This window comes from Sapajus apella, unplaced genomic scaffold, assembly GCF_009761245.1.
Source record: "Sapajus apella isolate SASKATOON/1434 unplaced genomic scaffold, GSC_monkey_1.0 scaffold22, whole genome shotgun sequence".
NCBI classification, from domain to species: Eukaryota; Metazoa; Chordata; class Mammalia; order Primates; family Cebidae; genus Sapajus; species Sapajus apella.
Genome location: NW_022436962.1, coordinates 6182551 through 6205034, shown reverse-complemented (window position 1 = coordinate 6205034; position 22484 = coordinate 6182551). Strand labels below are relative to the sequence as shown.

Below are 22484 nucleotides of genomic sequence, written 5' to 3'. Positions count from 1 at the left end.
GCCCTGTCTCCTAGAGTGGGGGAAATAGTCCTGGAGGCGGAGGGGGCTGCTGGGCTGTGGAAGGAAGCACTGGACTGGGGGTCCAGAGACTTAGATTCTTCTTCCACCAAATGTCTGTGTGATCTTGGATGACTGGCTTCATTTCTCTGGGCCTCCAGGAGTCTTGGGTGGGACGGGGAGTGTGAAAGGGGTCGGGCTGCTTTCCCTCTTTTTACTTTTTTGTTACTTTTTTTTTTTTATTTTCACTTCTCTGACTCTAGAAGGGACAGCAGAGCCAGGTGATAAGGGGCCACATCAGAGGGAGACTCTGCCGAGGGAATCTTGGTCTCTCAGCTACTGGAGCGTCTCCCAGGGAAAATGGAAATGCAACCCAAGGGCAGCCTTGGAAAAATAAGCAGTGGTTCTCTACATGAAGGGCATGCGGTCTCCCTGCATGCAACATCTCATTTAATCCCAGCCTCAACTTGAGGGTTCAGGAATAAAAGCTGCTTCAAATAGTTAAGAAGTCTGATGCTCAGAGAGGTGAAAGAAACCACCCGAGGTGAAATGGCTCATAACGGGTACGCCTGACTCTCCATGGTCCCAGGCTTGCTGCAAGAAGAGAAGAAGGGTGGGCAGTTCCCAGAGCCATGTGCAATGCCCCACTTCCCATGCCGGCTTTAGGGTCTCACTGTACACACACACACACACACACACACACACACACACACACGTGCGCGCGCATGTGCACTATTAGAACAAATGATTTCAGGCTGGGCAAGGTGGCTCATGCCTGTAATTCCAGCACTTTGGGAGGCGGAGACAGGCGGATCACCTGAGGTCAGGAGTTCAAGACCAGCCTGGCTAACATGGTGAAACCCCATCTCTGCTAAAACTATAAAAATTAGCCAGGCATAGTGGCAGATGTCTGTAATCCCAGCTACTCGGAAGGCTGGGGCACCTGGGAGGTGGAGGTTGCAGTGAGCCAAGATCATACTACTGCTCTCCAGCCTGGGTGATAGAGTGAGACTTTGTCTCAAAACCCAAAAAACAAAAAAAAGAGTTTGGCAATGTGGCAGCGTACAAGACTGAGATATAAAAATCTGTTATATTTCTATACACTAGCAATGAACAATCTGAGAGTGAAATTAAGAAAATAATTCCATTTATAATGGCATCAAAAAGAATAAGATACCTAGGAACAAAAGAAGTGCAAAATGTATATGTTGAAAACTACAAAACAATCTTGAAAGAAATTAAGGTGTAAATAAATGAAAAAATAGTGTAAAAAACTCAATATTGTTATGATCCCTGAGCTGATCTACAGATTCAACACAATGCCTCCAAAAATTCCAGCTTTTTTATAGCAATTAAGAAGCTGGTCCTAAAATTCTTATGGAAATTCAAGGAACCCAGAATAGCCAAAACAATCCTGATTAAAGAACAAGGCCTGGTGCAGTGGTTCACGCCCGTAGTCCTAGCACTTTGGGAGGCCAAGGTGGGTGGATTGCTTAAGCCCAGGAGTTAGACCAGCCTGGGCAGCATAGTGAAACCCTGTCTCTACAAAAATATAAAAATTAGCCAGTTGTGGTGGCATGGGGCTGTAGTCCCAGCTACTCAGAAGGCTGAGAGGGGAGGATTGATTGAGCCCGGAGGTCAAGTTTGCAGTGAGCCATGTTCACACCACTGTACTCCAGCCTGGGTGACAGAGTGAGACCCTGTCTCAAACCACTTCCCCTACCCCCCCCAAAAAAAGCAAGTTGGAAGACCCATACTGCCTGATTTCAAAACTTACCACAAAGCTATGGTAATCAAGACAGTGTGGTCAACAGCAGGCAGGTGCTGTTAAAAAAACGAAAGTGCAGTACTGCCATGAGGTTAGACATACAGATAGAATTGACAATCCAAAAATAAGCCCTTGTATTTATGGTCAGTTAATATTTTACAAGGGAACAAAGACAATTGGACGGGGGCAAGAATAGGGTTTTCAACAAATGTTACTGTATCAAATGGATATCCACATACAAATGAATGAATTTGAACCTCTTCCTTACACTGTACTCAGAGTGGACTGTGGACCTGAAATAAACTCAAAAGTGGATTGTAGCAACACAGTAGAACCTCATTTCTAGAAGAAAATTTAAAATTAGCCAGGTGTAATGACACATGGCTGTAGTTCTAGCTACTTTGGAAGCTGAAGCTGGAGGACTGCTTGAGCTCAGGAGGCCAAGTCTGCAGTGAGCCATGATCATGCCACTGCACTTCAGCCTGGGTGACAGAGTGAGACCCTGTCTCAAAAAATAAGTGGATTGTAGACTTGAATGGGAGAGCTAAAACTATGCAACTCCCATAAGAAAACATAGGAGCAAATCTTGGTGCCCTTGGGTTTATTGATGGTTTCTTGGATATAGCATCAAAAATATGGCAACAAAAGAAATAGCTAAATTGGACATCATCGAAATTGAAAGCTTTTGCTTCAAAGGACACCATTAAAAAATAAAAATATGACCAGGCGCAATGGCTCATGCCTGTAATCCCAGCACTTTGGCAGGCTGAGGAGGGCAGATCAACTGAGGTCAGGAGTTTGAGACCAGCCTAGCCAGCATGGTGAAACTCTGTACTAAAAATACAAAAATTAGTGGGGCGTGGTGGTGAGCACATGTAATCCCAGCTACTTGGGAGGCTGAGGCAGGAGAATCACTTCAACCTGGGAGGCGGAGATTGCAGTGAGCTGAGATTGCCCCATTGCACTCCAGCCTGGATGATGAACAAAACTCCATCTCAAACACACACACAAAAATATGACCCTAGAATGGGAAAAAAATATTTGCAAATCATATATTCAATAAGGAACTGGTATCCAGAATATACAGAAATTCTTACAACTCAGTAAAAAAAAAGATGAATATCTTAAAATGGCCAAAGGATTTCAGTGGATATTTTTCTATGAAAGACACTCAAATGACCAATAATCACATGTAAAGATGTGCAGCGTTAGTCATCAGGGAAATGCAAATCAAAACTACAGTGAAATGCCAGTTCACCTCTACTAGGATTCCTATGAACAAAAAGACATAATATCAAGTGTTGTCTGGGATGTGGAGAACTTAAAACCCTCATACATTGCTGGTGGGAACTTAAATTGGTGCTGGCACCTTAAAATGTCAAACATAGTTATGACCCAGCAATTCCGTACTTAAATATCTACCCAAGAGAAATATATCCACAACAAAAACTTATACATGGATGTTCATAGCAGCATCATTCATAATATCTCACAAGTAGGATATTATTAGCTATATTTAGTTATACAATAGGCAAAAGTGGAAACCCAAATGTTTATAAATTGATGAAGGATAAAGATATGTTTTAGGCAAGGTGCGGTGGCTCATACCTGTAATGCCAACATTTCAGGAGGCTGAAGTGGGAGGATTGCTTGAGGCCAGGAACTTAAGATCAGCCTGCGCAATATAGGGAGACCCTGTATCTACAAAAAAAAAAAATTTAGACTGCATGATGGTATGCAACTGTAGTCCCAGCTACTCAGGAAGCCGAGGTGGGGAATCACTTGAGCCCTGGAGGTGGAGGCTGTAGTAAGGATTGGTTGCGCCACTGCACACCACTCTCTCTCTGCCTCAAAAAAAAAAAAAAAAAAAAAAAGTGTTCTACCTACATAGTGGAATATCACATGGCAATAAAAAAGGAATGAGATACTGATACATGCTACATCATACTGAATGAAAGAAGCTAGTCACAAAGACAACATTTCCTAATTCCAGTGATATGAAATGTTTGAGATAAACAAACCTATAGAGACAGAAAGTAGATGATTGGTTGCAGGAGCTGGGAAGAGGATGAGAATGGGAGTGACTGCTAATGGGACCTGGTTTCTTTTTGAGGTGGTGAAAATGTTCTAAATGAGACTGCTAATTGTTGCACAAACTCTGTGAATACAATAAAAACCACTGAACTGTACAGTTTAATGGGTGGTTTATAAGGTATATGAATTACATCTCAATAAAGCTGCTTTAAAAAAGTCACAGAGTCCTAGACGCTTTGGTGAAAGTGAGGCGAGATGGACATGGTGAAGGCCTGGACGCTCCTCTTGATCCCCTGGTGTGGCTCCTTGAAGTTCTCACCAAACTCGATCCATCTCTCTGCCCCCAGAGGGGAAGTCCAGTGCACCTTGTTTTTTCATTTCAAACTCAGTTTTGGGGTCAAGACTATTTCAACATGTCATGTAGTAAGAGTTTAATAAATGCTTGGTGAATAAACATGCATTGCATCAATGTACAGGTTACCAGAAGTACTTAAGGTTGGAACAGTCTCCAGGGCTGGGGAGGGGATCTCAGCAGGTTTTTAAAGAAAGGGACAGAACTTCAGAGCTCCTAAAACATTCCTTCAGAGGAAGCCTGAGTCCAGAGGAGAGATGACTCATCCCTAGCATGCAGTGAGAAAAGTCTCACGTTTTTCTTTAAATTCTTGTGCTGTATGCATCCTACTCTATATTTTCAGCTTGTTTTAATTTGAAAATACTGTAAACTGCCATTCAGTAAAATGGATGCGTCAGGGAGTTGTGCTGTGTATCCTTGCATCCTAGAATATCTGTGGGTGTACACTGCTATGTTCCCTCAGAGCAGCTCAGTCAACAAATACCTCCTGAGTGCCTACTGTGTGCTTGGCATGAGGGGTGCTGTTGCCAGCACAGGATCTGCCCTCATGGGACTTCAGTTGAGAAATGAGTGCATAGCCCCGAGAAGCAGAAAGAGCTTGGTGGAGAGGACAGAATGCAGTGGGCAGAGTTTGGAAGCTCATAAGAACATGACCTTAAATGAAGAACAACATGTATGCTCAGCTTTTAACCAGCAAAAAGTTGAAAACTGCCTAAATGTCTGATAGTGAAATGGCTAAACAAATTATGGTGTTACCATGTAGTAGCTATTTAAAGAAAAAATTTAACAAAGGAAAAGGCTTATGATGAAGTTTTATGTAAAATAATCTTCAAAAAAAAAAAACCTATATATAGTATGGTCTCATCATGTAAAACATACTCAGAAAAATACCAGCATAGACTGCCCCAAATACTAGTTGTCTCTGGATGATAGAATTAAGAGGGCTTTCTCTCTCTCTCCCCTCAAACTTTCGACAGTAAGTCTGGGTTGTGTTATTAATAAACATGGCATCTTTGATGCAGGAAGGCTAGTGTGCAGGTGCATGTGGGGCAGGGGCTACGGAGTAGACCAGGGAGGAAGGGCTAGAGATGGAGATGCGGGTGCTGTCTTCCTAGAGGAGAGGTCAACAAACCCCGAGTGAGCACTGAGGGACCCAGTGAAGAAAGCGCTGAGGGCTGAGGAGAGAGTCTTGGAGGGCAGGAGGAGGACTTGGAGTCAGGGATGATGAGAGTTCAAGTGTCATGGAGATAGGCAGAGAATCTAGACAGAGCAATGTCTGAAAATCCTTGGAAGTCAAGGAGAGAGGTTGAAAGAGGAGCTCTCAGTGCAAAACCTTGTCTCCTTCCTAGAGTTGTGACGTTAGGTTTAAATGAGAGATACAGGAGAGCAGTGCACGCTCTGGAGTTGGGCAGACTAGTTCAAACCTCAGTTTCAGAGCTTCCAGCTAAGTGACCTTGGAAAAACTGTCTAGCCTCTCTGAACCTGTTTCCCCTTCTGTTAAATGGAAACAACAAAAACCATTAGGTTGTTGTTTGGATTAGATGAACAATGCATGGAAAGTGCTTTGCATAGGGCCTGACACATAATGTACTATTTTTTTTTAAAGAGACAGAATCTTACTTAGTTACTCATAGCTCATGTGACTAACCTCAAACTCCTGGACTCAAGTGATCCTCTGTCACTTCAGCTTCCACCATGCCTAATTTAAAAAACAAAAAGTTCAAATGTTCTTGCTATGCTGCCCAGGCTGACTGTGTACTAACTGGATGATGTCTATTATTGTTGTTTTACAACAGTTGTTCATATTGTGCAAAACATCTTCGATCTATAAAGAGCTTCTCCTGGTCCTTTGGGCTTTCTGAGGGGAAGATGACCTCTGGGATGTTCATCCTGCCCTCTTCCCCTCTCATTCCCCAGCTGTCCCCTCTGCCACCATGAGGAACATTTTCAAGAGGAACCAGGAGCCCATTGTGGCTCCTGCCACCACCACCGCCACGATGCCCATCGGACCCGTGGACAACTCCAACTCCACTGAGAGTGGGGGTGCTGGGGAGAGCCAGGAGGACATGTTTGCCAAACTGAAGGAGAAGTTTTTCAATGAGATCAACAAGATTCCCTGTGAGTGCACCTGGTGGCTGAAAAGGTGGGGCAAGGATAGAGTCTGAGAGGGGTGAGAAAGGGTGGGTACACCACTGGGATGTGATTGGCTGTGCTCTTTCCTAATGCTCAGATTTCAGGCTGGATTTTTGGAGGGGGAAGTAGGGTCTGCCATTAATGTAGCAAACAAGGGGGTTTATGGGCTTCAACTTCTCAGGGGAAGAAAAGTTCTTATAATTTAAAAAACTGTCCAAAGATGAAACCAAAAGGAGACGAAAAATATGAAACAGAAGTCACTGTTCAAGTTTGCCAATAACACTTTGACATTTATTTTGGAAGACAGAAAATAAAAGCCCCTGCTGCTTTTGAATTCTTGGCAGAGGCTGTATAGGAGACACCAGAGATGCAGTTTAATGGGGAGCAGCCACACTGGTAGGAGATGGTGCTTCAGAACCACGGAGAGCAGCCCAGAGCCCATCCCCAAACAGTTGGGTTTTGCAAAGCCCAGCAGTGGTCTAGGTCCAGACTCAATCTTAAAGAGCTTGGCCCATCGGGCTATGCATCAGCCCTCTCAAGACTTGGCACAAGGGATGGAGGCCAAGGGACCGATAAGCATCATCCCATCCTCTGCAGTATGAGCCGCTCCTCCGTAGATCACACTAGTCAAACTCAATAGAGCTAAACTGATATTCTTTCATGCATACAGCTGGTTGATACCTGTCAGCCGGCAGGCTATACCAACAAGGGCAGTAGGAAAAAAAAAAAGGCAAGGTATTAATGAAAAGGCATGCAAAGTGTATGCAACTTACATGCAAATCACTCATGGGTGTGTGGTTTTTAAAATGTGTGGTGTGGGCATTGTGGGAGGGCAGTCCTATTCCTGACCCATTTTTGCCAGTGCTACGGGGTCTGGGGCTGCAAGGCATGGCGCTGCTGACCCCGGGTCTTCTCTGTGTGGGCAGTACCACCCTGGGCCCTGATCGCTATTGCTGTGGTTGCTGGGCTCCTGCTCCTTACGTGCTGCTTCTGCATCTGCAAGAAGTGCTGCTGCAAGAAGAAGAAGAACAAGAAGGAGAAAGGCAAAGGCATGAAGAATGCCATGAACATGAAGGACATGAAAGGGGGTCAGGTAGGGCACACTGGTTGTGAGGGGGACTGGAAGGGGCTTAGCCTAGGCTTTCCTGATACTGAAAGGGGAAGCAGAGGCTCCTGGTCTTCCACAGCCAAACCAGCTCCCCTCCTTAAAACTCGGTTCTCTCAGGCCAGGCATGGTGGCTCATGCCCCTAATCCCAGCACTTTGGGAGGCTGAGGCAGGCAGATCACCTGAGGTCAGGAGTCCAAGACCAGCCCGGCTAGCCTGGAGAAACCTCTTCTCTACTAAAATACAAAATTAGCTGGGCATGGTGGTGCATGCCTGTAATCCCAGCTACTGGGGAAGCTGAGGCAGGAGAATCACTTGAACCCAGGAGGCAGAGGTTGCAGTGAACCAAGATCTTGCCATTGCACTCCAGCCTGGGCAACAAGAACAAAACTCAAAAAAAAAAAAAAAAAAAAAAAAAAGAGAAAAAGAAAAAGAACCTCAGCTCTCTCGATTATATCCCTAGTGTAACACCATTTACCTGGAGGCCCCTGAGAAGTGGGAACCTTATTCCTGTGTTAGCATGAACTCAAAAGACAGTGAAGGACAACAAAATATTGACCCCCCAATGAGGCTACTGGGACAAAATGTTGGAAAGAGACACCCCCCCACCAGCAAGACACCATCAGGAAACATGTGTTTTCCTGCCAGAGGCTAAAGGATGCTATCTCACGGGAGGCATCTAACTGGTTGTAGGGTGGGAATCAAATGAGGCAGAAGAGTGGCCCTGAGGCACCCAGACTGAGCCAAGTGGAATCTATCATTAATCATGTGATGATTTCATTTATTTTCCCCAGTCTTTTGATGTTGGTCAGCCTAGAAACCTCCTTTTCTTCTTTTAAGTCTGTAGAGGCCACTGTGTGCTTCCCTTTTCCCCATGTTTGTTTTGGTGGTGACTAGGAGGAATCTCTTTCTCAAGGAATCCATATGGAGGGAAGAGCCTGATCTCAAGAAGCCAGGGATCTAAGTGGCCTGTGTGTGTGTGTGTGTCCAAAAGGAACCTGCAGTGTGTGCTAGTGTGCATTGGGAGGGGTTCCAGGATGACTTGGGTGTAGCCCAGCCTGGTCTCGCTGAGTGGCTGTGGTGACTTCAGGGGCTGGTTTGAGCTGCAGGATTTTCTCTTACATCGCTTTCTTCTTTCTCTCTCCACCTCTGTGGGCTCATTCTGCTCCTGTCTGCCTGGACCGTACTTCTGGTATGTCTTGCCCAGGATGTGTGGGGCCTGAGCTGGGGAAAGTGCTGGGGAGAAGGCTTACAAGGGAAGCAAATCCCACTCCCACCCCTGCCTCCAGAAGCTGTGAAGCACTTGGCACAGGGCCTGGTCCCTTAGCGCACTGTGCCTCACAGGGAGGAGAGCGGTGCCCAAACCAGAGCCACGTCTCAAACACAGGGCTGGGGTAGTGGGGCTGCCTGGGGTTCTGATGGGCATGAAGGAGGGTCCCACAGCAGGGCCACATTCCCTCTTATCCCCACCACACACAGCTCTGAGTCAGGGGCTGGCACAGAGGGGCTGGCTTCCCGTCACCCTGTGCCAAGCCAGGCTGCTCTGTTCTCCCCTTTAACTTGTTCTCTCTCTCCCCCAGCACCCACAGGATGACGATGATGCAGAGACAGGCCTGACTGAGGGGGAAGGTGAAGGGGAGGAGGAGAAAGAGCCAGAGAACCTGGGCAAACTGCAGTTTTCCCTGGACTATGATTTTCAGGCTAATCAGGTATGCAGGGCTGTTTGGGCAGAGTGGGGAACTGGGAGCTGGGTGGGAGGGGGATAGAAACAGCTCCCTCCGAGGTGTGTGGGGGCTGCTCCTTTCCATAGGGTGAGGGAGGCTGGAAACTGCAGGGCCTATAGCTCTCTCTGGACATCGATGCTGGGGTGGCCACCAGCCTGCTTTGGGCAAGGTTCCAGGTTGATTATGCTATTAGGCTGCCCACCAACCTTGGGCAAAGCAATTTCTCGTTCAACTTCCGGTTCCCTAAATGCCATTCCAAATTTCTTGGGATGGAAATGGAGACCAACCTTCCCCTCTAGCACCAGCCTCCCCTGATCCCCCTGCCCCTGCTGCCCTCTCTGGGAAGGAATTGGTGGGAGCTGGGTCTGGGGCCAATCGTGTTGGAGCTGGGTCTGGGGCCAATCGTGTTGGAGCAGTGCTGAGACTCAGGCCCTCTTCTCCTCATCTCTCTCCACAGCTTACTGTGGGCGTTCTGCAGGCTGCTGAACTGCCTGCCCTGGACATGGGAGGCACCTCAGACCCTTACGTCAAGGTCTTCCTCCTTCCAGACAAGAAGAAGAAATATGAGACCAAAGTCCATCGGAAGACATTGAACCCTGCCTTCAACGAAACCTTCACCTTCAAGGTGATGAGGGCTGGAAGGGTGACCCCGGCTCCCTCCCTGATCCCAATTCTCTGCTGAGTTCTACAGACCTTTCCTTGGTCCTTAGCCAGGGCTCAGCCTGGAACAATGGCAGCCTGGACTGCAGAACTTCCCCAGCCTCTTTGGAGAATCAGGATCCCTCCCAAGCCCCGCTCTCATTCTGCTCCCCCAAAGCCCTGCGTATTCTTTGCCTCCATACACTAACCGGGACCCTATGGGCTGGAATAGAGACCCCTGCCCAGGGACCTGCCCACAGTACCCTTGGAGGTGCATGAGTTGCTCTGGCCCCCTCTGATTCTGCTTGTGCCTTGCAGGTGCCATACCAGGAGCTCGGGGGCAAAACTCTGGTGATGGCCATCTACGACTTTGACCGCTTCTCCAAACATGACATCATTGGAGAGGTAAAGGTACCTATGAACACGGTGGACCTTGGCCAGCCCATCGAGGAGTGGAGAGACCTGCAAGGTGGGGAGAAGGAGGAGGTAAGAGCAGAGATGAGGCCAGATTGGGCAGAAGGACGAATGTAGAGGTGGGCTTTTTCCTCTTGGCATGTTGGAAATTGGGTGGGCTTTGGAGGCAGGTGACCTGTGTCAGGACCCTAGCTCCACACTGCCTGGCTGTGTGACCCTGTGCAAGCTGCTTACACTCTTTGGACGCAGGTTCCCTCCTTTTAGTCTTTTTTTACAGATGAGGATTCACTACTTATGTAAAGCACCTAGCGTAGTGACTGGTATTTTGGTAGGTACTCATAAATAAAAATACCATTATTGTTACTCCTAAGCTTCTGCTATTACCTAAGGCCAGCGATTCATGCCTCTGTGCCTCAGTTTACCCATAAGGAAAGCTCATGTTTGTTCTGAAGGATACTCAGCAGGGGGACTTGTCCTCCCAGAACTGCTGCAGCATCCATCCATGGACTCACTAAATATTTGCTGAGCAATTGCTGTGTACCTAAAACTCCATTTTGGCCATTCCTCCTTCTGGGCATCAATCATTTGTCTTGGCCAAGGCCCTGCTACCCAGCACACTGTAGGCAGTGATGGAAGGCTGAGTGGGGAAGCTTAAGACATCCTTTTGTCCCTTTTGTCCCCTGTGCCTTGTAGGGGGTTCAGCATGCCTGAACCAGGACCTGTGCAATGTGGTCAGTCTTGGGCTGGGTGGCTCTGACTCTGAGCAGTTTTGACTCTGCAGTGTGGTGCTGGCCTTAGGAATTAGGAGGCCTGGGTCCTCAGCCCGCCTGCAGTGCTAAATTGTTCATGACTTCGAGCAAACCATCCGCCTCTGGGAACCTCAGTTTCTCATTGGTTACAAAGAATTCTTGTCTTATTTACATGAAAGAGCTGCAGTGATAGTAACATAAGAAGGGATGCAAATTGCTCTGAAAACCACAAATCACTCTGCAAGTGGAATGGTTCACAGAGACCTTGGTGGGTGGAGGTGATGAAGGAAAGAAGGCTTCCGAGACATTCAGTCCCCCAGGGCCCTTGGAGGTGGACAGGTGGCTAACACACCCGCTTCTCACACCCCTTCCCACCTTACCAGGGCCTGGGGTAGGAGCACAAACATACTCCCAACCTCCCAGATCCCAGATCCACCCAGGGATCCCTCCCTCGGTCCTGCCACTGCAGCTGTCCTCTACCCCCTCATCTGCCAGCATCCTCCGCCCACAGCCCGCGAGGTCCCAGCCTGTCACTTTCAGGGGCTTTGTTGCACTGTGTCTACGGGCCCCTAGGGCAGATGCTGGAAGACCTTCTTGGCCATCACAGATACGGGGACTGATGAGGGAGGCAGGAACACACCACTGCCTTGCTAACTTTAGCAGGAAACAGGTCAGCCACAAGAGAGGCACTAGGATGGCTGAGATGACCTAAGTCCTGCTTTCCCCCCTGGACAGCCAGAGAAGCTGGGCGACATCTGCACCTCCCTGCGCTACGTGCCCACGGCCGGGAAGCTCACTGTCTGCATCCTGGAGGCCAAGAACCTCAAGAAGATGGACGTGGGTGGCCTTTCAGGTACGCGCAGAGCTTCTGACTGCCATTGGGTGGCACCAGCGAGCCAGTCAGTCAGCACTGAGTCCCAGAGTTTGCACACTCCAGAGAGGAGGAATGCTTTGCTGCCCTGGGACCAAGATGTCTCCTCAAGGAGCAGGGGAGCCCTGGCTTCCCAGCCCCTCCTTTTCTTCAAGGGCCCCTTGTCCCCATCAGAGCTGCCTTCCCAGCACTCTCTAGCCATGCACTGTGGGCTACGGAGAAAAAGGATCAGAGAAATTTCATCCCCAGATGAGTTAGTGGCTTAAGATTTTACTTCTCCCAGGGAAGTGGGAAGGGCTTTGCCCAAAGCTAGACGCGTTTCTAGAAGAGGCTGTAGGCTCTGCTCGCTCTGCCCTGGAAAGAGGAGGGGGAGGGAAGGCGGTGGAAGATGCTCTGAATATCACATTTACCTGGCAGTGAAGGGCGCTGGCCCATGGTGCAGGGCTCTGGGGGGTGAAGCCTGCTGCCTCAGCCGCCTTCCCGGAGAATCAGCACTGGGCATGGGCTCCAACCAGCATGTTTCAGTGCCAGCCTTGGCTCTGCCACTGACCTGCTGTGTGACCTCGAGCAGGTCATTTCCATTCTTTGGCCTCAGTTTCTCATCTGTAGGATTAGGAGGATTGGATTGAGATCATGACCCCGCAGATGTGTCCTGACTTCAGTACTCCCCGCCCCTCTCTAGTACAGGATCACAGGCCAATCCCCACACTCTTCCTCACAACGCCTTACTTACACTCAGAAATGTCCCCCACCCAATGCTTCAGGAAGCCACCACCAACTGGTCAGAGTTGGTCCTTGAGGTGAAGCTTTTTGTGCCACCTTTGAACTGGATGGCGTGACTTGGGGCTTTCTGAGGGCCTGGTCTCAGCAGAATGAAGAGCCCATCTTGACTGATGCTCTGGGCAGAACTTGGTACATTCTGCAGGAGGGCGGGGGACTAAGGGGAACCTTTCTGGGGCTGGTATTCTCCCTCCGCAGACCCCTATGTGAAGATCCACCTGATGCAGAATGGCAAGCGGCTCAAGAAGAAGAAGACAACCGTGAAGAAGAAGACCCTGAACCCGTACTTCAACGAGTCCTTCAGCTTCGAGATCCCCTTTGAGCAGATTCAGGTGCTGGAGCCTTCAGGTCCTGGGCATGGAGCAGGGGTTGGGGAGGCAAACATGTATGGGGGTGTTGAAGAGAGGGGACTCACCAGAGATCACAGAACAGCCTTGCTTGGGTGGGGGGAGGCTCGAGGTCTAATGGTGCCTGGCTGGGGCCTCCAAGTGCTTCTTCTGGGGATTCCCCTTTTCTGAGGCAAAAAACATGAACTAATTCAAAAATTCTGCATATCATTCCTTTAGGACTTTGAGGACTGTGGTCATGCGCACAGGTGTATGGGGGTATAGCAAAGGTGCCAGAAGGGTCTGGAGCTGGCTGAGAGGGTGGGAGTGGCCACCTCCTCCGCCCTCTCCAGCCACACCCTGCCTTGGCCGTCCCTGCCCTGCGTCCGCTGCTCTCTAGGACCTTCCTATCTACCCATCTGACCTGTTCCTCTTCGCTTTCCCTCTACCCTTCCAGCCTTCTGTACTCTTCCTTCCTTCTCACCAGCAAGTTCTGTAAATGCTGGAGATGAGGTCTGGTTTTCAGCATTTCTGGGTATGAGTGGGATCTGGATATGGGGAGGAAAAGACCCCCCCCCCCCCATTTGGGTGGGAAGTCAGGTGCAGCTGAAGGCTTGCAGAGTGGTGGATTCCCATGGAGTCTTGGTCTCTCCTTCTTTGTAGTGAGCTGATCCCACCATCTCTCCTCCCCCCAGGAGGGCTTGGGGCACAAGGGTGCAAGAGAATCTTCAGAGTTGGTACTGTCATCTATGGAGATGTGTATGATGCTACTGAGGGAGTACTTCAGGCGAACATTGGGCAGCTCAGCGATAATGTTAATCCAAGAGAAGTCCCCATTACGGAGACTTTTAGCTCTAGTGCATCCTGGCCCAGGTGTCTCAAATTCAATATGCCTAAAACCAATGTAATGTTCTTCTCCCTACCTCTTCCCAGACAAGCCTGTTTCATCCGAATTCTGTTTTCAGTGAATGGCCCAGAATCCATCATCTACCTAGTGGCCCAAGTCAGAAACCTGGGCATCACCTTAGATGTGCTATTTCCTTTTTTCTTTCTCATTTATCTAACATACTTTTCTTAGCATTTTCTAAGTGCCAGGCACTTGCTAAGGGATGGGGAATTAAGTGTGCAATAGACACAGTTGTTGCTCTCAAGGACCTCGCAGCAGGAAGGCACCAGTAAACAGTCCAGTAAAGCACAGTGAGACAACAGCTTCAATGTGCATGAAGCAGAGCACTGTAAGCAACTCAGATGAGGCTTCCCAGAGAAAGCTTGGTCCTAAAGGACAAAGCTGAGTTGGCTGGAGTCACAGGGGAAAAAGGCATCAACCATTGAGCAAATTCAGCTGACATCAGGTGCTCTTGATTCTCTCCCTGAATACCTGTCCAACCTGGTTTTGACTTCCCATCCCCACTGTCCCTGCCTTGGTTCAGGTATTTGGGATCCATCCTCCCAGAACCTCCAGCATCCCCCAGCGGGTGTCCTCCCTGTCATCAGCCCACTCCTCCTCCAGTTAATCTTCCACCTCAAGACCAGGGCTCGCTTGCTGTCTCTCTCAGATGTCCACAACACTCCTTTTCCTAAAGTCTTCAGGCGTCCCCTACTGCTTACCTAAAAAACAAAAACACAAACTCCTTGGCTGACCCCAACATACTCTGCCGCTTCATTTCCTGCCTCACTGCTCCTTCCCCTGTACCTCAGTGACTGAATGTCTAATGTTTCTCAGATGCAAATGCACTCTCAAGTCTATGCCTCTACCCAAGCTAATCTGTTTTCCGGGAATCCTCTTCCCTTTTTTCTCTTCCTAGAGAAATTCTCAGGACTTCATGTCCTAGTCACCTCTGTGAAGCCTTTTCTGCTTGGCCCCAGCAGGACTGTTGCCTCCTCTGAGTTTCCACAGTACCTTGTGCCTCTATCTCTCTAGTATAACCTTTATCACTTCATGTTGTGAGTTTTCAATTACGTGTTTGTTGATCTCATTGAGGTGAAATTCATCTTTTCATTTTTCCTTCCCTCTTCTCTCCATACAAGTGCTTAACACGGTGTCTAGAGCACAGTACAACCTTAATAAATATCCAGTGGTAGAAACAAAGGCTGCCAAAGGGGTGGCCTCTGCCTCCATGTCAATTCAGTCTTCACTGGAGCAGAGATGAAACCAAGGAGCCCTGGGAGGCCTTTCCTTCCTGATCATTTGTCATAGAGGTTGATGGAGGAGAAATTTGGTCACGGGATCCCATGTCTCAGCCTGCCAACTCCCTCCCTCGTTTGTTTTTCTCGCAGAAAGTCCAGGTAGTGGTCACTGTGCTGGACTATGACAAGCTGGGCAAGAACGAAGCCATAGGCAAGATCTTTGTGGGCAGCAATGCCACGGGCACAGAGCTGCGGCACTGGTCCGACATGCTGGCCAACCCCCGGAGGCCCATCGCCCAGTGGCACTCGCTCAAGCCTGAGGAGGAGGTGGATGCACTCCTGGGCAAGAACAAGTAGACAGCGGCAGCTGGGACCCCACACCTTTCACGGACACTGACAAGATCCAGAGCTATCAATACCTCAGTTATGCGACCCTAGAGGTTTTCTTTCTCCTTTAATTTGTTGGTGGTTGTGTCCTTGTTTTTCCCTTTTTAAAGACCAACTTCCCTTTGGTGGCTGTGTGAGGAGAGTCCCCTAAGAGGTCAAAGACAAGCCTGGCTCTGTTCATGGTCCCAGGAGCTGCCCTTGCTGCATGCCCTGTCACAGTGTCCCCCACTCTTTCAAAGCTTCGCATCTGCCTCACCCCAAGCGAGGCCCTCTACTGGCACAAACTTGCAGCACTTCCTGTTTTTTGAGCCTTCTGGACCAACAAAATGGCGGCACATCCTGCTTCCTGACAGGGAAGGCATCACAGTGGCCAATGATCCATGTGTGTGCGTGTGTGTGTGTGTGTGTCTCTGTGTGTGTGTGTGTGTGGTGTGTATGTATGTGTGTGTGTGGTGTGTATGTATGTGTGTGTGTGTCTTTGAGCATCTCTCTTCATTCCTGGAATGAGCCATGGACAGTGAAGTGTGGGAAAAGAAGGCTCTTTGGGGACCCTGATATGAAGGAAGTCCACTAAGTGGGAGATCTCTCATCTATGGCAAAGTCTCAGGATCCTGCTCAGATGCCGGAGCTTTCATACTCCTGTTGGTGGCTATTTGGGAGGCAGAAAGATGTGAAGACTGGATGTGTCCAGAACTAGGACCAAAGCCCTGATGCCATCAAAGACTTCTTCCTGCCAGTCATGGTTTCCCCAGAAGTGTGGTTCCTGGGACATTCATGGATATGCACTATTCACTAATTTGGTCAGACTCTGACAGGGACTCTGTCCCAAAATCTCACTCTTATTGACAGTAAATATCGAACCTTGAAGAAACAGAAGTCCCATGACCAGAAAGACTAAAATTAAACTCCTGGATCTTCATCCCATCCAGTGGGAAACACAGATGCTTTCTCCTTTTCCAGAATATAATATAAGCAGTCTGGTTCATTTGCATTTATTCCCCATCGTGCTTTTGCTTCTGTTTTAAGTGGAGCAACACTGTCTGAAGACACGTTATCTGTGCAGAGCCATAGGACTTTAAAAGGAAAGTTTAAATGTTCTTAGTTGCCCTGAGGTCCAGGTAAGAAGGGGATGATAAGAAGAGGATGGGGGACAGATGTCTGATATTTCCTGGGATGAAATATAGGAGAGCACTGGAATTCCCCCAAACTCCCACTCCTTGCTTCCTGGGCCCTCTGCCCTCCATGCTGGAGAGCTGATAGGTAGCTGGAGTGGCCCAGGGAGACCTATGGGGAGGCCCTGTCCTACCACTGGGGGACTTCTCTCTATGAAAGCTAAAAAACAAAGGGCATCCATTCCAAATGAGTAGCAGAGGAGACCTGCCAGGGTTTCTGACCGTGCTCAGTTGTATCCTATTCCCTGTTCACCTTTTGTCCCCAGCCCTGATATAAAAGCCATATATATGTTAGTCAGGTTTGCACCGAGTCTTCCTCCAAACCTTCAGCCTGGACAAGAGAGTGAGGTCCCCTTGTGGCCAGAGGCCAGCCCTCTTTGCCTCCCTTCCTTTGGCCTCTCTCTTCCATCCATGAAGCCCTTAGGCCCTTGCCATTTTTTTCACCACAGAAGACTCACGGCTTCTCCAGAAGCCTGAGTATCTCTTTCCCAGCACAAATGGCAGCATTTCCATGCTGCCCCATCTGGGCCACTTCAGCTTCCTGTAGACACCTGAGACAGACGGATGGTGTTGAGGGAATAAGGCTTTGAGGATCCAGCATGAAGAAGGTGCAGAGTGTCTTTTTATTTTAAAAATAGGGAAGGGGCTTTTGGTTTTGCTTTGTTTTTTGGCTGAAGGAGTGAGGGAGGTGAGGGAATACCCCCACCAGAAACACACTGGAGAGCCTGCCTGTCTCTCGGAGATCCTTCTTTGTCTTGTTAGTGGTACCTGGAAGTTACATTTGTACTGGGCTGTGTGTGTGTGTGTGTACGTGTGTACGTGTGCACTTAACGATGGGAAGGTAAGACTCTGATCAGGATTATGAGCTGTGGTCCTTGGGGCCAAAGGTGTGGTCATGGTAGAGAGTTGTGGGACAATCGGGTGCTTTCAGAAAGCTGGGTGGCCACAGAGTAGGATTTCCTGATACGGACATCAGAAATCACTGGACTCTTCTCCCATCCCCAGAGCTGTGGGATTTTGGTGCTTTCTCAGGGTCTCTCCCCAGACTCATTCTCCTTACCCATATCCCACAGACTCACTCATAGAGACCCCCTTGTCGATATCCCTGCTACCTTTATTCCTTTCCCCTTTCCCAATCCACCTTCTACCACCTGGGATTCTTTTCCACTCATGAACTTCATTCAGCCCTTCCAAAGCCCAAGATTTGTACTTCCTTGACCAGGAGGAAAGGCAATGGTAGGAGCCTTTGATGGTCTGGGTGTCCATGTGCCTGGTGACGAGGGCTGGATTTTATTACTCTGAGCCCACTGTTAGTGAGCAGCCTTGAGGGGTGGGGACAGGTTGCTGAGTAACTTTGAATCTTGGCACCAGTGTGGAGCCAGTGTGGTTGTGGGGAGCAGTGCCTTCCCCAGGTCCCAGCTGGTCCTGACGTGCCACCTAGCGGATGGCATCATCTGTCTTGGTCCATGGGCTTGGTGGGAACATGCTTCTGCTTGTAGTTTTCCACACCTGAGGGCTGATGTAGCTCAAACCACAGGGCATCATGCCATTCACTCACTGCTGGGCTGGTTTATTTCTGGGGATGTCAGGGTACTGGGGTGTAGGCACTAAGCGGGATCTAGAGTTCGGGTGTCTGGCTAGCAAGGAGTTCTGGACGCCTCTGGGGCTATGAGTTTCCATCTCAAGGTCTGTTCCAGAGAGAGGAAAGTAGTATAGAGGTGATTTTTAGAGAGGCTGAGACCATGAAAACCCAAACCTAATCCCACCAGAAACTGGGGTAAGGTCTGAAAGCTCGTTCTCTTCTTCCTCCCGGAATAATTGTTCCAGAAGGGAAGCTAACTCTGCCAGAGCTAGAGGCAGATTTTTGTGCTCTTGGGAAGCGGAAACAGGCCTGGGGGAGGCTGGGTAAAGAACGCTGGGGCAATCCCAGGCAGTAGGCAGATACTCGGCAAGAATGCGAAGTGACTTTCCTGGAATCCCTCAGCTGGAGGATGAGGCAGCAGGGATTAGGCCGCAGCCTCAGATCCTGATCTTTTTTTCTTCCTAGGAAAGCATACATAACTTGTGTCTCTGCGGAATCAGTGTGGCATGTTTTGCTGGCCCAAGGCCTCAGCGAGAGGGAGAAGAGGGGTCGCTACAGCCCTCCTGCGGGTAAAACCAGCTCTCTTAGAAACCTGCCTCCATGCAGTAGGGTGGGGGCAAGGATGGGTGATAGCAAAGAGGTTGAAAACCTCCCTGGGATTGGGGAGTGAGAGCTTCCGTGTTCCCTTAATGTCCTAGGCTAATTCATAAGGCATCTAAGTCCTGGGTCTCACCCAACCTCAGAGAGAGAAAGCCTGTCCCTGATGGTGTCCCCTCCCCCTCAAAGACAGAAAGAGATTGAGCCAGGAACTGCCCTCACATCCTCTGCTTTGCCCCTTCCCTTCCCTCTCCTCTGTCCCTCCCACCTAAAGCTGTTTGGGGCGCTCTCTCAGAGCCCTGGGCAGTGGCAGGCAGGGAGGAGTCCCAAGTACTGATTCTGGTGGCCCGGAGCCCCATGCTGTGGATGCCAGATTTGGCAAATAAAAATACAGGATGGCCAGTTACATTTGCATTTCAGATAAGGAACAATTTTTAAGTGTAAGTATGTCCTAGGCAATAGTTGGGGCATATTATACTAAAATATAATTGGTGGTTTATCTGAAATTCAACTGGTCCTCCTGCATTGTGTCTGGGGATGCTACCCTATGACTTTTCCCCTCTCCCTTCGGTCCCAGGGGGCCAGGAACCCCAAGGATTTGACTTAACCAGTTTTTTGAACTGCAATATTGAGAAGGGGACACTGTGACTTGAAGACACATGAATTTATTTTTTAAGCGACAAGATAAGAACCTTCTGAAGCCATTTGAGCCTCATCTGTCCCCTCCATGTGTATTTAATTATATATAAAAGAAGATAATTACCTAGAAGCATATGAAGAGAATCTTGTTTAATCAAGATGCATGTCTACAACTTTCTGTAAATAGCCGCATGGCAACGCTGAGAGTCCCCTTGATCTCCCAACCGCAAACCTGTTTTACAGAACTGGTTGAGGCTGTTTCTTTGATTTTATGTCGTGTAAAGTCTTTGTCCCCCAGCCCCACCCCTGTCTCCTCCCATCGGAAAACCCCCCATGGGAGCCATCAGCAGGCGGGAGTCGGTGCCAGCTCTGGTCCAGCCCTGCCACGGGAGATGCTGGAGGACCCTGTCGCTCTGAAGGCCTGTTTGCTGCACACCTGTCTGCAGAGCCAACCTCGGGGCCCGGTGCAGTGTCCACCCTGGTATCTGGCATCCCAGTTGCTTCCGTGTCCTGTGTATGTGTATGGTGTGCCCCTTCCTCCCACTGTCTGAATTCACTGAAAAGCCATAAAGGGGGTTTCCTGCTGGAGACTGGGCCTCCCTAGGCTCCTCCCAGGAGCCCCCGTGTCCCTCTGACTGGCTCCCCACAGAACACTTGTGAAGGGCTCACCTGTTGTCGCCCCCTCCTCCCTCAGCCCTGTGTCATGAGAATGGACAGTGTCTAGGGCTTCCAGTGGGGCCTTAGGAGATGCCCAGGCTGTCCCTGCCCGAGCTGGCTTCCTCAGCTTGGGTTCACAGTTAGCTCCATCTCTATTCTGGGTGAGGCAGCAGTGGGACTCCCTGGTTCTGGATCTTTCCTGGGGCCCCTTTGGAGGTAACCAGGACTTTCAGGAGCAGCCAGTCAGTGGCCCAGCCAGGGGTGACAGAACCATCCCTGCTTACCTCTGTGGTTTCAGGGTCCATGGGTGGTGATGGAGGAGGGACTCAGGGAGAAGCCGGTGAACACAGGGGCTGATGCTCTGCCCTCGCATGTCCTGCAGTCTGACAGAAGCAGCCCAATAGCGGGGCAACCTCAGGGCTACCAGGGCTCCTCTGAGAGTGGGGCAGGCAGGTTCAGCTGTGAGGGAGGGTCAGAGGTTTGGGCAGAGCAGGTGTGAACCTAGCCCCCTGACCTTCACACCTGCTCCCCAGAGCAGCACCAGCCAGCTGCACCAAGTAGCAGAGAGGTGAGTAGAGAGGCCTGGGAGCTTCTGAGGCCCCAGGTCATCCTGTTGAACTGAGAGGGATAGGTAGCCCCACTGCCTGCAGCCCCTGGCCCCACGAGTGCCTGAGGGCAGTAATGCATGGGAAGAGCCCAGGATGCCTTAGGCCTGGCAACTGTGATGAGTATGAGGAAGAAGAGAGAGAACAGGAGGGGAATCAGGCAGGGCACATTCGATGAGGCCCGAAGTGCCTAGGCAGGCTTGCCCTTCACAAACCACGACTCGTGAGCACACAGAAGTCCCAGGGACCTTTGTGCTGGGACATGAAAGAGTGGAGAGGGTGGAGGGGACCATTTCAGAGCAGGCTGGAATCAGATGCTTAGACGAGTGAAGACATGTCTTGCTTCCTCCAGCTCTCTCTGGGGACCTCCCACTCTCCACACCCACAGCAGAGACAGAAATTGAGGCAAGAGTTGAGAGAGTCTGTATGGCGAGGTGATGGGAACAGTGTGCACGGGGTGCCAAGAGTTCCTCCATCCCGCCTGCCTTAGAGCTCAGGACTTTTGGGGGCTCTTCAAAGATGCTGACCCTTCCGCCCTGACTACTGCCCATCTAAGGACTTGATTTGCTGCTTTCTGAAAACCCTAGGGCTGGAAACTTCAAAACCAGGGCCTGGCAGAGCCTGCCTTCACCCAGGTCACCCCACCAGGAGCCCTGCCTTTGTCTCCATAGGAAGGACACATGTACAGTCCTCACCCCGCCCCATTCCCCACCTCTGCTTGGCAGTGCTCTCCATCCCCCTTATGTGGACTCTGTTGTTCTTGTCTGATCTCTTGTCAAATTGTTATTTTGTAATGAGCTGCGCCTCCTTATTAAAGAAATGAGCTGAAAGAAACCTGGGGGTGGGGGGTGTCTCTGGTTGTTTTTGCTGCGCTGAGGTGGGGGTGAGGGAGTGGGAGCTGCCTGTGAGGGTCAGTATGGTGGGTGAGGGTGATGAGATGGGGCTGAGGCTCTGGCCTCTAGCCAGAATCTCCCTTCAGGGAAGCAGCAAAAGGGGCTGAGGTGCCTTTCTCCTGGAGGTGGATGAAGACCAGACTGGCACTCTGGTGGTTGCTGGGGCCCACACATCTCCTGATTGAGGACACATGCCAGGCCTGTGGAATTGCGGGGAGCATGGTGGTGCCGAGGAACACTGTCTGAGAAGCTGGGTGGGGCAGGGTGGTGGTGGGGACTATACTCTTGAATTCCCTTAGGGAACAGCCACAGTCTGAGCCCAGTGACAAGAGGGAGTCTGGCCCTGGGAAATGGGAATTTGAAAAGAATTTCTACAAAGTCCTCAATTGTCTCTTTGCAAAGAACTTGAAATGTCTTTTAAAACTTCTGAAGCAAAGATGTTAGGGACCAGGGATAAGGCTTCAGAATTTTTAAGGAAAGGGAAGAAAACACTGCCCCAAAGACCAGGGAAGAGTAAAACTCCTTGAGTTCCCACTTCCATCTGTCTCTTCTCCTTGAGGACAGACCAGCAGCTACCATTTTGTCAGTTTACACCAGCACATGTCCCCCGGGAGCACCATTGGCTAGACTTGTGCTTGTCCATCAGGTTCAACAGCATGAGGCGTAGTGAAGGCAAGCCAGGGACAGGAGCTGCCCACCTGGGGGAGCGTGAGCCCAGATCCTTTACCATCTAGCTTGTCTTGTTGCTTCAGTCCCTGAGGCTGGGGAGGGTGGGTGGCCTGGGTTGGGTGAGGGGCATGAGCCTTTCAGCAGGACTGGGATTTGTCACCTGAGGGTCTCCTGGCTGAGAATGTGAGCTTTTTACTCTGCTAATGCAGAGGCAGTGGCCTTCTCCTTTGCCCCCAAGAAGGCTGGACCACATGATGGCTAGG

At 49.8% G+C, this 22484-nt stretch overlaps 1 protein-coding gene across 4 annotated transcripts in view; it reads left to right on the top strand.

The window, feature by feature from the left end:
* SYT2 (synaptotagmin 2) overlaps positions 1–21497 on the top strand; it is a 113419-nt gene extending 91922 nt beyond the window's left edge. For 2 of the 4 annotated variants that reach the window (XM_032288775.1, XM_032288774.1), the window contains exons 2-9: positions 6069–6269; positions 7211–7377; positions 8980–9099; positions 9572–9739; positions 10072–10239; positions 11652–11769; positions 12766–12899; positions 15171–21497. In XM_032288775.1, coding sequence (XP_032144666.1) covers positions 6086–6269; positions 7211–7377; positions 8980–9099; positions 9572–9739; positions 10072–10239; positions 11652–11769; positions 12766–12899; positions 15171–15377 — 1266 coding nt within the window. In that variant the 5' untranslated portion in view covers positions 6069–6085 and the 3' untranslated portion in view covers positions 15378–21497. Of the gene's footprint in view, positions 1–6068; positions 6270–7210; positions 7378–8970; positions 9100–9571; positions 9740–10071; positions 10240–11651; positions 11770–12765; positions 12900–15170 lie in introns of all 4 variants that reach the window. The other 2 variants (XM_032288772.1, XM_032288771.1) reach the window with 1 other exon arrangement.
* The last annotated feature ends 987 nt before the right edge of the window (positions 21498–22484 follow it).